General features: G+C 33.1%; 1 protein-coding gene across 1 annotated transcript in view; it reads right to left on the bottom strand.

Moving 5' to 3' along the window:
- Window positions 1-18,034, bottom strand: part of WDR27 (WD repeat domain 27) — a 76,684-nt gene that overhangs the window by 38,242 nt on the left and 20,408 nt on the right. Inside the window, exons 15-20 of the mRNA XM_074820535.1 lie at window positions 17,920-18,023; window positions 15,055-15,144; window positions 10,530-10,651; window positions 9,833-9,966; window positions 2,440-2,537; window positions 2,012-2,133 (exon numbers count right to left, since the gene is read on the bottom strand). Of these exons, the coding sequence (XP_074676636.1) occupies window positions 2,012-2,133; window positions 2,440-2,537; window positions 9,833-9,966; window positions 10,530-10,651; window positions 15,055-15,144; window positions 17,920-18,023 (670 nt within the window). The remainder of the gene's footprint in view (window positions 1-2,011; window positions 2,134-2,439; window positions 2,538-9,832; window positions 9,967-10,529; window positions 10,652-15,054; window positions 15,145-17,919; window positions 18,024-18,034) is intronic.

Genomic DNA, 18,034 nt, shown 5'->3' with positions numbered 1-18,034 from the left:
GAGTATCTTTACAGAAACACTGATTTAGCAGCAGCTTATATGCACATGCAAGTAATATGACAAATTTAATTTTCACTCACAGTTTATGCTTCAAGTTATACAGACATAGTAATACTATCTTCTAAATATATTTTCACTTTTATAGTACTAAAATTCTAAAAGGAAACAGGAATTAGACACCCATTAAAATGGGTGTCCCACCCCATCATCTTCTATATACTTTATAACAGTTGATATAGCCAAATCATTTACATGAATATGCATTATATATATTTGCAATATTTCCTGTCAAACTTTTCCAGAGGAAGATTCAGAATATCATTCTATTACACATCAGACAATGTCTGCTGTGAAGAGAATATACTCTGAATGATGTAATAACCTTAATCAAGTACACTGCAGGCTGAGATGAATTTCACACATTGCCAATTCTTGCAAACAATCCCTAGAACAGACCAAAACAACAATTTAAAATCGAAGTCATTACTTTGCAAATTATATATACTTGCTTACAGCTGCCACTGTCCAAAACCAGAAATAACAGAATGTCATGCTGTTGACCTATGTTTCTAGAATATCCTATGTATTTAATAATTTGCTAACACGTTTCTCCCACACTTAATCGGAACATATGTTCCTTAGTGTTTTACAAGACCTTCTAAAATAGATTTTATTTTTTTATTTGTTAAAAGCTCCTGATCATCCCCACTTACTACTGTCCAGGTAGCATCACAAAGCAATCTTGGAACATGGGAATGGAATGAATCTAAACTATAAAATGCACTTTAAGAATATATATATTGCAATCACTAATGAGCATTCAGTCCACAAGACAAGACTAGGGTTAGTCCAAAGGAAAGCCTTCATGAATTTTGGTGTGTAGGTACTGGACCTTCAGCATCAACTCTTTCACTCCACAGATTTCCTTCTATTACACCATCCCTCATCACTAGCTAACCTTAGATTCCAATGTGTTTCACACTTTAAACAGGATGTAATTTACACATAGCATTCTGCATATTTTTATAAATCTATAAAATGTTTTAGCATATTATCTTCATGTAAATGCACTGAGTTATATTTGCTCTAACAGCTTTAAACTATACAACTGTTACAAAATAGTTGATGTGTAATTTTCCTATGGACTTATCTAAAGTATTAATTTTATATAACTGAAAAAATAGAGAACCTTGATTATAATTTTCCCCAAAAATGGTCAATTTTCTTTGCTATACCACATACCTCTAGGTTTTTTCCCAAGTGAATACTTGCCCACAGCTTTAAAGTTTTTCTTGATTAAATAACCTGAAGCCACTAAGCTGACCAAGCAAAACGAAAAGCCAGAACTTTAAGCCTGTATGTGTTACAAAGAGTACTGAAATAGTTAGCATGATTTTAAGTGTTTTACCAGATCACATCTCTCAGGAAAACCCACAATGAGTTCTACAAAATTAGTAATAAGGAACAGTTTTAAACCCACAGAAGCAAGGACTTTCCAACTGGGAATGAAGAACCATACTCAATCAAACCTAACACAGCATGCATTCCAGCATGTATGGTACCATAAAACCTCCAAACATTCAAATCAATCTTCAAGTAAAAAAAAAGAGCAAGGATGAGGGATTTTAAGCCATTTATTCTATTGCAGTACTGAACATTTTTTTTTTGGTTGCTGTTTCTGAACTTTCAGAATAAACTTCAGATTCAACTTCAGAGGAGACCGGTTACATAAGGAAAAATTCCTGCTGAACTACAGTATTACAGTCTGGTGCAAGTAATGCAAAGGGTAATATGCACTTCCCTAATAGCAAGCTTGTTCAGTCATTCTCACTGCTTCCTGCTTTCCACTAGCGAACAAATGAGATCTGGGTGCCTTTATCACACAGACTTGCCTAGCCTCCCCAACATGTAAAAAACTTTATCGAATACTGTCAGTTATATTTTTAGCCTCCAATTTCTTTGTTGATGGAGTTGTAGTGGTACTACAAATAAAATTCAATAAGGTATATACCTTATTCTGGCAGATCTGATGGACTGATCTAGTATGAACTTCTGGTATCACTGCTGTGCTGCAGCCTGCATTGAGGTCAAAAACTTCCAGTGCTCGGTTTCTGCCAGCTGTAAGTACAATATCTGTACAGTTCACTGTGTTAAAGTTAAACTGATCCAAAGGAACAAAAGCATATAGATAGACAAAAAGACAGACAAATAGATGTGAAGACTGTTGTATTCAGTGCTCTATGAGCAGCACCAAAAAAATCTTACAGTCCTAAAAATTTTATGTCCAAGGTTGAAGTTCAATACCACATAAAAATACAGCATTTTTCCTCCAATTGAAAAACAGTAGAAAAGAATCAAATGTTAATTACTTTAATTGAAGTTATTTCCATGTCATTAAGTCCAAAGAACTATAAAGAAAATAAGAAATACAAAGGATACAAGAGTAAAAATCATTTACTGCTGAAAGGCTGGTAATCTCCATTGTTGAAGCCATGGGAAATTTCTGTACCAATTTGCAAACACTTCTTGGTTTGTATCTGCAAAAAATATCAAATGAATGCTCGTGCTAATGAAATAAGTTATGATTTGTGGCCACCAGTAAACTCCCATTGGAATCACAAAGCAAATCCAAATGCTTTCTTTCATTATGAAAAATTAAAGCCACAGATCTTCCGACTCATTGCTGAACTCTATTAAAATGCTTAGTAACAAAACTCATTTGGACAAATAGAAACATGATATTTGTATACATAAGACAGATCTTCCATCAACATGAAACACTAATATAATCTTGCATGTATATTGAAAACGTTGATGAAAAAAAATCTGTTGAGTACCAATGAACAGAAAGCAGAAATACCACTTGTTTCAGTATAGCATTTAACGTGCTGACCATAGGGGCAATAAGAAAGTAAAATGAGGAGAAAACAGTGAGAAAAGAACAATTTCCACTTAGATGGCAACAGAACAAGGGGCTGATCAACCACTACCAAAAAATTTGGCTTCCCAACATACAATGGACTCTTCAAGGTTCTGTGGGATATCTGCCAGCTCCATGCAGATGTTGCAGACATGCCAAGCCCTCTAAAATGGCTTCAGACTTATTTATATCATACAACAGAGAACGGTGTTGTGATTCAATCTGATTAGATCTTTCTGTTTACTGAAATATATCAGCACAGACAAATGGATCTGATCATAAATCCACCGAAGTCAACAGAAAACGTTCCTCTGTGGATAGGTATATGGATATGTTGGGCAAGAAGAGTGTGATTTCCACAGAAGTCATCACCTAAGGAATATAAACAGAGTTGTTAATAACTGTACTGGGTCTGGTTGGGGTGGAGTTAATTTTCTTCAGAGTAGCTTGTATGGTGCTCTGTTTTACATTTGTGACCAAAATAGTGTTAACACATGAGGCTTTTAGCTATGGCTGAACAGTGTCTGCACAGCATTAAGATATTCTTTGTTTCTCACAATGCCTCCAGAGTGAGTAGTCTAAGGGAGTGCAAGAGGTCAGATGGGGACATAGCCATGACCACTTACCTGAATTATTCAGAGAGATATTCCATAACATATAACAACAAGCTCAGCAATAAAACTGGAGGGGGAGGAGTTTTTGGAAGTAGCCATCGCTTGGAGACTAGCTGGGCACTGATCTGGTGGTGGGAGCTAGTGAGCAATTACTTTTGCATCACTTGGGGTTTTTTTTTCTCTTTTCTTCACTTATTAAATGGTCTTTACCTCACCCCATGAGTTTTTCTCACCTTTGTCCTTCCAAGTCTTACTCCCGTCCCACTAGGGGATCCCACTGAGGGAGCGTAAGTGAGCAGCTGGGTGGGGTCTTAGCTGCTGGCAAAAGCTAACACACCACAATAACTCAATTTCTACATTATATTCTAAATGCAGACACTTCTATGCAGTAAAATAATTCCAATGTACCTAAGTATCATGCTTCCATTTTAGCATGTCTGTCTAATGATGATACAAAAGTTCACGCATGACACACTTGTAGGAGTACTTATTCTTTCCAACAATTCTAAAAGTTTGCAAAACTTTTTGACAAAAGTGATTTATCAGCCAGATCAGTTCAAAAGAAAAATGGTTAATTATTTGCTTTTGCCTTTCTTTGTCATTCTCAAACAATGATCTGCTGAGCTTTTCCAGGTAGACATTATAGCTACTTAAGCAGTGATGGTGAAGCAGAACGTGAAATACAGTGTTTTGCAATTTAATTCAAGAACCTTTTATGGCTTCCAGAAGTATTTTATCCAAGTAAACTACAAAAATAAACTGCTCTAGACTTCAGGAACAACTGATTTATTTTCATTTTGGGGTAAATATATCCAAGCCAATTTTAAATAAGCTGACTGAGATAATAGGAACAATCTAATGAAGGCAGCATGAAGCTTCCTCTGGTCTAATTTACCCTGCTGAAAGAGGCTTACTAAAACAGTTAGATTGCTCCCAAATGCAAGAATAATTGTTTTGAGTTAGCTGAAGTATCTCCTTTCTACAGTGCAGTCTGCTACATAGATAAACACCTCACAGGGTGTTTCCCAGATAGAATTTCACCTAGAAAGCAGATCTTCAACCAACACAGTAAACTGAGATTCATCAAGTACAAGTTAGGACAAAACTGAACCAAGGTAACAGGAAAATAAATAGAACAAGAGTTCCCATTAGCAAAAAAAGAGGAATTTTAATAAATTTAAGACCTTATATTTTTTGGACACAGTGCATTTGCCACATGTTCTATACACATTCAATTCAAAGTTGAAGTCAACTAAAATTCAGCCAGGCATTGTGGACACACTGAGCTGGACACTGTACATTAGTTCTTGTCTCTTATAGATTGAAGTTTATATAACAATTTGGGTTAGCTTTTTATTGCTTTAATAATACCTCCATAAACTAAGAATTAACAGGCCACACAGAAGGCAGGTAATCAGTTTGAGAAAGAAAGGTATTACATAATTCAAACAGGTACAAGACAAAAGCTTAAATGCCACTCACTTGTAATATATAAGAACAGAATTTGAGAATAAAAATGCATGTTGAAAGGTAAGCAAAATTGCACAATCTACATTTTAATTTAAAATAATTTCCTGTTTGCTACAGAAAAGATTGCTATATATCTTACAAAGGGGTTGTTGAGGAATTAATCAGAGGAATTAATCTAGTAAAGGTCAGAAGGTGTTGTAATGTTTATCAAGATAAAGGTGTGAAGAGCACACAAAGGAAAAGCTTTTTAGATTGTTGAAAGACATTGCAACTTATCAGTAAGAATGCACATTTAACAAAACTACTGTGCTTTTGTTTGCAGAAAATCTCTGTAATTTCTTATATTCTGCATACTTTGGAGATGTAATCATTTTTGGGGAATACATTTACAGTATATAGTTATTTTCAGGAGACTGGTGTACCTTCAGAAATAAAATATAAAACCAGATTCTAAGATACAAACACTTCCTGCAATGAGGGCAGAGACTGATGTGTCTACTTTCCAGCAGATTTGAAGTCCTTTGCTGAAAGCACTTTGCAGGAGACGCAGATAAAGTGGAAATATTTTGATGACAAAAACTTCAATGTATGGAAGTATGTTACTATGATAAAACCAGAAGACAAATAGACACCTAAAAAAAAAACCTCCTAAAAAACAAACAAAAAAACCCACCTTGATGCAGATCTGACATTTAACATTTTAAGGAAAATATCTGCACATGACAAAGTCAAAACTAAGTGACAGACCACAAACATCATCAGTATAACAGATTGTAAGGTTTCAGGCTATTAAAAACATATTTATATGCACTGTAAAAATTAATCTTCAAGCAGTAGTCCCATTGTATATTTCTAGACACAGCCTTGAGTTCAGCAGAATAAGAAAATCAGTTACATGAAAAGGAAAAGAGTCACTTCATCTTCTGGAACACTTAGAATTTATAAATGAAAAATATTCTCTATTATGCTATGGAGGAGGGTGGATGTCATTCACTGACCCTATGTAATGAATCTTAGACATAAGAAAAGATAAACATGGGAAAATTTAAGTATTTAGAGATGGTTGCTGTCAGAACATTGTTAGAATTCATCTTATGACTTATGTACTTCTCATCTAGCTTCCGTTCTGTTTCTGGTAAAAAACAAAGAGTGTTTAGGTTATTTGATCTAATGGCTAAAGCTCAAAGGAACCAAGTTTAGAATATTCTTATTATCATACTGCTGAATCAGGTCTGTGTAGCCCATTTACTTAAGAAGTTTAAACTGGCATAAAGTGGTTTGCATGAAAATAATTATCCTGTTAAACATTAACTTTCCAGAAGTACCTGAAATGAACACGCTCCTATGTATCATTAGCATGCTAAATTTTAAATCCACTTAGCATGGCCTTTGCTCTATCCATCTATAATATGTTCTAGTATAGCTTCCCATTTCATTAGAGTAGATATTTTATCATTACTCCCCTTACTGTATGTATGATTACTACAACCAGTTGCTAAATATAATGGCTTTAAAAGACACTGTTTCTGTTAATGGAACATAATTTTCTCCTTTTTAAACTCCTTTCAAGTTGCTCATTCTGATCTTTAAAACAGTACACAAAAACTATAAAAATGAGATAACAACCCATAGATGTTTTGTTCTGATCAAATTTTTATGTGAATTAAAAGTAATTAAGAATTAAAATAATAATAATAAACTGAGAAGCAAATAGTTACACTTCATATCAGCATGCACAACTGCTGATGAGAGTGGAAATTCAATAGATAGTAATTTTGGAGAACATTAGAAAATTGTTTAGGTTGTGAATCATTTTGAGATTAATCACAGAAGCAGAAATCAGGAGATCTGTATCCTATTACCAGAACTGTAATAAATCTCCTCTATGACATTTGTAAATAAGGATATATTTAAATAAGCCAATAAGGAATATAACATTGTTTTTTCTTATTTCCTCTTCTCAGTTTCACCTTTAAAACTGAACCAATATCTGACCATTTAATTCAGTTGTTGTAATGCTTAGTTAATTAATACTTATGGGGAGTTCTTTGAAAACTCTGCACAGAGAAAGAGTGATATGATTTGTCATTGTACTGTCTTCAACTCTGAAATACATTGGTTAGCCAGACTGCATTGCCGTTCTGATTAAGGGTATAAAGCATGTTTGGGGCTAGATCTATTGTCTTCTTGAATCAGTTCCATTCAAGCACTCTTCCAAACTTGACTCAGAAGGCAGAATGAAAGAGTTGTGAGAAACAAAAGGAATGATGCAGTGTTCAAAAAAAGAAAGAAATGCTGGAAAATGAACTGGAGGGAATCCACAAGAAAATGTCAAAGCAAATTAACCTTTAATACCTTTTTTTATAGCTATAAATATAGATATAACCAGGCCTCAGACTGGTTTGTGGATTTGTTGTAATATCTACACTTGTGTGTTTGGTGTTTTGGCATTAGACTAATATCCCAGAGAGTCTAATTGCATATTTTTGAGTTCGTGTTAATGCATTGAGAAATACTAAGATGATGGCAATAACAAAATTCTGCTAGAAGCACAACCTTACACACATATTTTAACACTTTAACAGCTTTAAACCGGGATATTGTATGCTTCTAACAAAGAAATTGGAACAACACAGAACACAGTTGAAATTCACTGCCCAATTCCTTGCAAAACTTCTTGAGTGGGTTCTACAGTTACATCAAGTTCCACATTGCCTTTTGTTTCTGAACTAACTAGCTTAAGACAAGTCTTCCACAACAGTAACTGCAGTATGGATTTTCTTCAGGTTACTGGATACTTTGCTCTGGGAGGCATAGGTATTTATTAAAAAAAAACAACGGAGATATCTAGAGCCAGCACATTATATACTACAATAAAAGTTCCTTGTTAAAGCCTAAGCCCCCACAAATACAAGGAAAAAAATATTTTAAACTAAATCTTAAAAATGAAAAATAATCAGAAGGCGGAAGGATCTAAAATACCAGAATATCGTTTTCCATCTTCTTTTTCTACGTTCCTCCACAATTGCTTGTATAAATTTAAAGAGTTAAGAATAGTATGAGAGAAGTTGCCTGCCTCAGTTTCCAAATATTACTTGTTTACACTATGAATAGATTTCAGGCAAAACTAGAAACAGGAATCACTTTTCCTGCATTCCAGGTCCTTCATGTACTGTTACACTTTGCTACAGGGTAAGCACTTCAGAACATGAGATCTCTGTAGAATCAGTTACGAGAAAAAAAAGTCAATGGGAAAAAAAATCCTTTCAAAAGAACTTGTGTCTCTATTTCAGTATTTTCTTTTCATTTTATTCTATTAGTTTCATGCTCTTAATGTAATGCATATACTATAAAATCAAAGCAGGAAATTCTGTATTCCTTTGTATTTAGTTTTCCAGTCTATTTGCTATATTCCCATTCCAAATAGAGTATATGACTAAAATAATAAGAGCCACAACAACACCCTCCATTAAGGATTTTGACCAGAAATGGAAGGTAAAGAATCACAAAGGACAGTGGATTAACTGTAAAACCAAGCAGGTGACTGAAAACCACAATTAATTAATAATTTTGAAGAATTTTAAAATGGAACTTAGATCATAATCCATTAGCTACTTTTTCAAAGAAGAAGGAATTTATGTTCTTAAGAAAGTGTATTTTAAAGAAGTGATATAACTTGGCATTTTTTCTCCTTTTGTTTTCTGTATGACCATTTAAAGTTTCAGTGAAGTTCCACCTACCAGGTTGATGCCTCAATCAAGGAAAGCACTCCTACGCAAAAACATATTTAAGCCTGTGCTTAGTATGTTTTTCTGCGCAGGGGCAAATCTACCAAGGAAATAGGCCAGTTTATCCCATCTAAGGATATATCCCAATACTATTTAATATCATGAACAGATAGAACACACCATTCACAATATCAACTAATTGACTTCAGTGTTGTAACCTTAATTCTGTTTGTCCTTCCACTCAAAATCTAAAGTCATAATATCAGACAAATACCTCTTCAAGGTGTTTTTAAATGCTATTGTCTCTAAACATATACATATATACATGCATATATGTATATATATTTGAATGTAATAAAGTATCATATACACAAATACCTCTGAAAACCATCAAGAGCAAATGAAGAGCAGAGAAACTTAGTAAAAAAGGATACAAGGACAGTTTTATCTCCAATTATAAACTAAAAGAATAGAAAAGGTATATCAGACACTTAATAAAAGAACTTATTCCAAGTCAGAAAGAAGGAGACACAAAATGATAAACAGAATAGTATTAGTAAAAAGTGTATGAAGGATGCCTAGCAATGAAGAAACACAGAGACAACATAGTATAATAAGAAAAATAATTAAATACAATATAACAGTTGTAAAGTCAGTGAAAATTATGAAAGTGATCTACTACCATTTGACAGAGAAGGAAGAAAACAGTCGCAGCATGTTGGAGTCTTTGAAAGAAAAAATATATAGAATATTCCCACAAGGGAAAGATTTGCAATAGCTACTAAAACATAACTTCGGACATTAATGCACATTGAGATGTAAACAGGCAGAAGATAAAGCTCAGAAGGTCCCAAATGGTAACAGTAATAGTAATACAGTGTTTGCAGCAGTTAAGGTATGCACTATAAAAAATTATTTGACATTTCAATTTTTTTTCTATTATTCCAGAACAAAGGTATTTTTACAATTAGCTTTTACAACTTGTTCAATTTTTTAATTCTGTAATATTCTTGCCCCCCAGACCACCTCACCACCCACAAAATCACAGATCAACCAGTATAAGTACTTTAACTGGTCTGTTAATGAGAAATTGTACTCACCGTTTGAGGTCATCCTTGGTTGTATCTACATGGAAACTTAACAGATGAAATTCAGCTCCACAACACAGCAATATAAATGCATCTATAAAATAAAACTGTGCAAAGCGTACAGTCTCATGGAACTTTTCTTTGCCCTGAAATGCAAAAAAAAATTATTAAGAATGGGTTCTAAGATTACAAATATTTTTTGTCTGAGATTCCTGGTGTTAACGCATAGTGTCCCTGTTATCCTGATTATATGCCAGGAGGTTAACCTATTATGTAGTGGCCCTTCCTATTTTTGACATCTATTAATCTCAAAGTTTTCATTCTACTTAAATTAGTTGGCAGTAATGTTGATAGTATCTGTAGTCGATTAAATCTAATACAATCTAGCTTTATACACTAAACTTCCATTTGAATTGGGGAGTAGACTATAAAGTCAAGCAGAGCTTAGCTAATGAAAATAGAATATATTGAGCAGACAATAAAACCAAAACTTCCAGACTTGCCCACTAGTTTTGTCTACCAAAGCTGGTTTTTTTCTTTTCATAAATTATCACAATAAAAGCCTAATCTGAAGTCAATGGAGACCACCAAGATCATAGTATCAGTTGGAATCACCAGCACTCAGGAGCTCTCAAAATCAGTATGTGCCTTCTGTTAAAGTGCAAAACAGTGTTCTCTGTGAACCAAACTGACAGAAGTTTCTAATTACCAGAATTAGGGCAGGTTCATTATTGCAGACTGACCAGACCCTTAAAGTTCTGTCTTCTGATGCAGAAACTAACCATTTCTTGTCATGACTCCAGCCAACAGAGTTAAGTGCACCATCATGACCTAATAAAAACAATAATGGAAAAATAATGCTCATTTCTTGCATTTATACATTTCTTCAGAGTGAAACGTACTGTTTTAATATAATTATACACAATATTAAAATACATTTTAAATACAGGCTTCAAATGGTTGGATTAAAACTGATAACAGTAAACCAGCTATTGATTTTTTCTTCCATCAAAAACCATGAAAAAATGTCTCTCATCAATACTCAGACAATGATAATTCTGACTAATTTTTCAAAGTTACTGGAAGAGCATTTTCAAGAAACATCTTTGAAATTTAGTTTAAGCAAAGACACAGTATTACTCAAAAAGAGAATCTGAGTATTATATTTGTATATTTAATATGATCTGGAAACCACTTAAGACCTTGCAAATAGTTGCAATACTTTGTTTTATTCATTAGGCTTTTATTACTGCGTTAGCTGCTTTTGTAAAAACATAATGAACATGCCACTACAACAACTTCTGCAGGACTGTCTCATTAGATTAAAAAAATGTAACTGCCTGTTTAAAAATTGTAGTTTAAAGTATTATAATCTCCAGTTAATAACAAAAAGCTTCTACAAGAAACAGACTTCCAGTTTGGTGTCACACAGTTAAAAACAAGATTAGAAACTTACAAAGAAAGAACTTCGAAAGCCAGAAACATCATCCGGAAACTAATATTATTAATTTCATCTGAAATTATATTGAAGCTGATCAAAAACGTCAAAAAAGAAGAAAGTATGTCAAACAAATTTAACAAACTTTGGCCCATATTATTCTAATTTGCCCAGATGAATTCTGATGAATTTCATCTAGCCTTAAAACATTCAAAGTTCTTATGCTGCCCTCTTGTGCACATTTTCTCTTTAATCAACTAAAGTTTTATATAAAAAAAGATGATTGCTTTAAATTACAGGGAGGCTAATCAATTTATATCAGCAATGAAGATCTTCTAGGATACCATATATCTATGAAAATGTTTATAAACAAGATATTTTAATTCACAGTTACCAAAGACTTGTAGAATTTTCACCAGAAAACTGCATAGGTACTGGATAAGTATGTATGTAAGTACTACATTTATTTTATTCTCAACACAAAGATTTATTTGGAGGCTTTGGTTTTGTAAAACCTTTTGGAAGCCTTGAGTTATCTGCATTAAAGAAAAACAAAACAAAGCAAATAAAAACAACTTACCAGAATATACAAAAAGTTTTCCAAAGTGGTAAGAAACATGAGAAACTTTAGGAAAATCTGAGGTTTGGAAAATTGGAAGAGCCATGCAAAAAGCTTAAGAATCTCTGCACTCCAGGTCCCCCAGTCCCAAAGCACAGTGAAGGAGATGCCAGCTGGCTTACAAGAGGCCAGTAAGCTTCAAAACAGGCGTTACTCAGGGTTCCCCAGTCCTGAAGCACACTGAGAAGCAGAGTAGTTGCTTTTGTAAAAAGACTTCTTCAAAAGGGCCATGCTGACTGTAACTGTTTTAATGCTGGTCAGCATTACCTGCACTTCACTAAAGGACACAGACACCTGAAGAGCCAACATAGAAGAGGAATGCAGAACCACTTAAAACTGTAACTGAGCACTTCAGGGAACAAAACTGGATAAATCAGGGTTATAGCAAAATTGCTGCTGTTATACCACTCCTCTCTGATGGTGCATTATAAAAATATGTTATTCAATAATCAGCTATATTCAGATGTTAATACCACCTCGAAATTGAAATTTTTTAGCAGGATATCATTGCCGTTTCTTGAAAGGGAAAATTTTACATCACAATTAATTGCAGCTCTGAATAAGAGTAATGCATTATGGTTTTTAATGAAAAGAAAATAAATTTATTATGACACTTCAAAACCAAAGGCATCTAAAGTAGAAAATATATAGGTGATTTCATGTTAATCTGAACTGTACAGAAGTACTACCTGAATGAAATAAGCACATAATTGATAGTCTGTGGTTCCTACTCCCCTATAGTACAGTATCTGACAGTTTCACATTTATGTTGCTTTTGAAAAGAATTACAGGCACTAACAGGTTGCATTTTTATGCTACCTACAGAGCCTGAAATAGAATGTGGCTTACACTTCTTTTCAGACTGTGCATCATAAAAAAAGACATAGAATAAAGAATTAAAAGTAACAATGAAATAAATTAGATAGTAGTGCAAAACCTGAGAAAACTAATAGAACAAAGCCAACTGTCAGAAGAACAATTTAGTAATAAATAAAAAGATTTTAAAGCAAGAGAAAGAACTAGTACTTGACGCCTTACCTACAGGCACCAAAAAAAGCTTCTCTAGTAGCATGAAGTTTGGTGCAGATCACTTTTATCACAATAAATTAGCCCACATTTTCAGAGTACTGAAATATTTTAGGAAGCTCTGGATGTTGAAACATCTTATGAAATCATAATACTTAACTTTACTTCATAGAAAGACAAAGCCTTTCATTAATAATATGTCAAAATCTAAATACAGTTTCCTTCATGATTTACAGAGTAACATGAACTAAGATTTTCTTTCAAATTTATAAACCTCTAAATTCTAATCTTTGTCTTCTGCTTTCAAATATGTCTACTTAGACGAATATTGTTTCTTATTAAAGTCTATGTTTTCTGTTATTGGCAGTATTGAGCCATTCCTTAGATATTAGTATATAGCAAGTATACAGAGGTATACATGCAACAGAGTCAATGAAATTAGTATCTTCCCCTGACATGAAACAAAGATAAAACCCAGCTATTACCAGTTCAAGATCAATGAAGCTGGCATAAAAGCAAACCCCAGTGAAAAAAAATCCAAACAAGAGTATTTCACAGAATTGAAATGTCACTTTCTGCAGCACATAATCTCTATATACATTCATGTAAAACCAGCCTGTCTAACTTCTTGATAGCAATTCACATAAAGAGGTGGATCTGTGAAGCAAAAGACAAACTGCAAAGAACAGCTACAGAACACATACTGTACAATGATAATTCATAGCGTCATGGAATAATTTTGCAACATTTATGTTCTACTTCATGTTCAGAGTAGCCCTGCTACCAAAAAGACTTTAAAGTTCTTGAAAATCATTTACATCTTAGCTTCTTCAGATTACTTAAAAAAGATGTGTTACCTGAAGAAACACTGAATTCTTTAGGCACAAGTTTGTTAAACTGCTGTGTACTAAATACTGTAGCAGTACTATTTTTGTAGATGCTTGTAACAAGTAAGGGAAGGAAATACAGGATTTTGATCTCTTTTGGTTAATAGCATTTTTTAGAAATCCATTCTAGAAGAAATATTCTAAAACAATGTTAAATATATTCCAGATATATGGGGTCCCTTTGGAAAAAATTGCTGCTTTCATTTCAGTACTACTTAAATAACAAAATTATGTCAATAAAACCTCAAAAGACTATTCCTGCCTACAGTTTATATGACTTGCACTATGAATTTAATCAAATTAGTCAGTGATACATGAAGAAAAATATTTTTTAAAGTTTATGAATTTGCTATTGTGTAGAAAAAAGACCTTACTACCCTGTCTACAAGGCATATTTTCATCAATTTCCTCACACAAAGAGGATCATATCTGTAATGTGGCCTCCATTAGTTGTCACAATGCCACCACTTCTTCTACTAAATACAATTTAAATTACTCCAAAAATCCCCAGTTTTCAGAAATCAGTTATCAGAGTTATCTACTTAGAAATAATTCTCTAAAATAACTTAGAATAGTCTACTTTTATACTTGTTAAGGCCTGCTTATGACAGCCATCTTCCATTAAGAACTTCCACAGAAAATTCATTTAGCAGGACTGATTTAAAGTCATAACATTTACTGTTATTAAAAATTTAACAGATAGTTATTCTAGAAATTTAGAATTATTTTCTAAGGTTCATTTACAGTGTTAAGTAATGCATGTGTTTGCACATGCATACACTTTTACAGATATGGATTTCTCCATAGGAATAGTCCCTTTTTTAAAAATAGTTGTTCTTTAGAAGTTTGGAGATGCAAACCAAACACATTTTTTGCCAAATCATCACAGTCATTTTTTCCGCTAATAATCTATTACAGTACACTACTGCAATGTGCACATGCATTATCATTACAGTATATTGTCTTTATTATTTCTATTTAATTATTTTAATATACATACACAATTAAGACTGCAATATATATCATGATAGATTACTATTTACATCTCTAAAAATTGAGAAATGGGAAAACCCACTAGGCAATTTAATTCTAGAACAAGATTAACCAATCAGAGAAATAACTTCTACATCTTAAATCAGCGGTATCCCCTCTCCCTCATTGTTCTCAAGGTGATTTAAGTAAGTGGAATGTTTTAATTGCTATACCATTTTGGGTTAAACTCAATCATATACTATTTCTTTAATAATGTAATTCATACATTTACCTGAAAAGACATTATACGTATCGGTGAGATTGGAACTGAGTATCAGTACAGTTTTGTCAGCCAGGCCACAAGCCAGCATCTCTCCATCCCCTGTAAAGAATGTCTCATGATTTATATTTGAAAGCAACAAGGACCTAATGTGCTCTTTCTTTTAATCATAAAAAATCACATATGTCACTACAACAAAACACAAACCAGATATTATTTCCTACACTGGTAGGAATTTGTATGCAATTCATTTCTTGTTCTGACATATTCTCAAAACCGTTATTCATCACAAGGCAGAAAGGGCTACAAAAATTTAAGTGCAAAAATTTTTAGCAGTCATTTAAATCTATTTCCTTACACTAATTTTTTAATATCCTCTTATTACCTTCTTATTAAAGTCATATCTCCTTTTCTTATATATTACAATAAAAAGCACATATTAGTCATTCTGGATTGCTTCTTAAAGATGATAAATTTTCTTCATAAGGTAATCCTAAAAACTATCCAAGTGCAGTCAGACTGTTCATTTATGTTGGTAATCAGCGGGAATACACAATGACAGGACAGACTCCCTTCATGACTACATAATGGCATGATTTGTGAAATTTAATTGTTTGCTGAAAAACTTTTCCTGAAAAAAATTAAAATAATAAAGAGCAGATACATGAACCAATGAGAAAAAATAAGGGAGGGTGGAGCAAGAGAAGACAGCAATGAGAGAAAGTATGTAAATGAAGTGCAGAATTCAAATCACTGCTATGAAGTTCACCGTGAAAAGTCCTTTTAAAGGGGTACCACCTGAACAGCCCCTTCATAAATCCCCTGAGCATCTTTACAAAGGGAGAGGAGATAAAAGTCATGCTTGACTTCACCAACATTATGCACTGCTATTCACTGCCCAAGTGTCATCCACGTTGCAGGTTCAATACTATATTCCACAACACATTTTTTTCCCAAATTATGGCAATATAAACAGATAAGAGATCCATATTTCTAATCTCTGAGAGTTATCTACTAAAAGTGAATTTTAAGTGAGACACACAATAGGGTAAGAAGAGCCATTCCAGAATCTTTTCTTCTGTTATCAGTTATTAAATGTACCATCATACTAAACTGGCAAAGAGCTACTTTATAAAAATATTTTGCAGTTTATCTGACCATTTCAGTTGACTTTTTCTCCAAGTACTAGTAATTGCACATACTAAATAATGCTGTTAAATATTTTCATCACAAAAATAAGATAAGTAGTTCTGGACAAAATATTCCAAAAAATGTATGCCCTACAAACTCAAAGGTATGAAGTCTTTGAGCTAAAGGGTGGTGCTCTTCTGCAGGTTTCCCCCAATTTTCCTAAAGTTTTGACTATATATTTTCAACAGGAGAACTGATTGGTAAGTATATCAGGTAAGTGATATAAGGTAAGTCACAGAATTAACAATATATAAACATTCTTGTGCACACAGAATGAGAGAAAAAAATTTTGCATAGAATATTGGAGGCTTGCTTAATGGAACATCATCTCATATTCTGAACTGTTTTCTACACAGAACAACAAGTCATAACTTGTAACACCTCCAATACTACAAAAGGATGTTTAATAAATCTAAGAAGGCTTGCATTAACTCATTAATGCAACTTTACAATCTCTTAAGTTTTACTTAAGTTTTCTATTTCATTTTCTTTCTACTATGTTTAGATGCACATAAATATTATTGTGATTCATACTTTACAGAGACCACTTGAAAGATTGTTCCAAGCTGCAATTCCAAGTTGCAAATTTGCAACATAAAATATACTGTAAATCTAGGAACCATCTGGTCAACACAGACTCCAATAACAGAACCCCTTTTTACAAGCTTACAATAAGATGATTTTTTTACTCCAAGAAAAAAAAATCTCTGCAATTTTCGCTAAACCTTGTTTTGCTAAACTGTGGTTAAGTTGTGTGTGTGTGAGACAGAGACAGATGTTCCTTCCTCAGAGTAAGTAAAAGAGGATTTATACTTAAAATGCATTATCAAAACTATAACGTTGCTTTTCTTTGATAAAAAAGAGCTTTTAGTTTTAAGTGCACATAACATTCCTAGAAATAAACTCTCTCCAGCCAACTTCTTTCAGGAGTCATAAAATAATTTCTTCCCATTCTCAAGGGAACAGAGAGATGGCTGGAATATATTTTAGAAAAGTTACTGATTGCATCTAATTGTTTTTATTTCCTGAAGATGAAAGTTGCTTGTCCTCAAAATATATATAAATATATATATATTTAGATACTTTGAAAATATCGTGGTTTGCAAAGTGTACACTGACATAATTATATACTTGGTAATACATCTGATTGCTAATCTAAGAAGTTGTTCCTGTATAATCATATTTATGTGGATTGGAAATGACTAATTACAAGACTCACTTCCAAAGCAGTTAAGAAAAATACCCTTCTTTGGATTATATGGAAGAATTCTTTTTTTTATATTTTAATATATAAAAACTGGATAATCTTTGCATGAGAAATAGGAGTGTTCTGATTCTTTTGAAACAGAAATTCAGCTTTTAATACACCCTAATGACACTAAGTATATGTCTCAGAAAATAAATTCCTTAGTGAGTGAACTCGTTAGACCACTAATTTTCAAGTTGTAGTGGTAAAGCCATAGAATAAGTCCAAAAGGAAACAAGATGTAAAATCCTTTTGTGTACATGTTGGCAGCTTACATGATTTTGCAAGTTAAAAAATGATCAAACAGAACATGATATTGCCAGAAAGTTTTCTGGAAATTTATCTAGTAAATCCATGGTCTTAATAAACCATGTCACACAAATTTTGTTTTTCTTCCTGCACACTGACACAACTGTACATTTTATAAAGCCTGTACATACCGGAATACTGAATGCAGCAAATTGGTGTTGGTTTACAAGTAACAGATATCGCTTTCTCATACTTGATTGGAGGATAACTTTCCGATGGATATTCTTTGGTTTTACTTCAAAGAAG

This window comes from Strix aluco, chromosome 3 (assembly GCF_031877795.1).
Source record: "Strix aluco isolate bStrAlu1 chromosome 3, bStrAlu1.hap1, whole genome shotgun sequence".
Classification (NCBI taxonomy): Eukaryota; Metazoa; Chordata; class Aves; order Strigiformes; family Strigidae; genus Strix; species Strix aluco.
The sequence above is the reverse complement of the archived record's forward strand: the minus strand, read 5'-3'. Positions and strand labels throughout refer to the sequence as shown.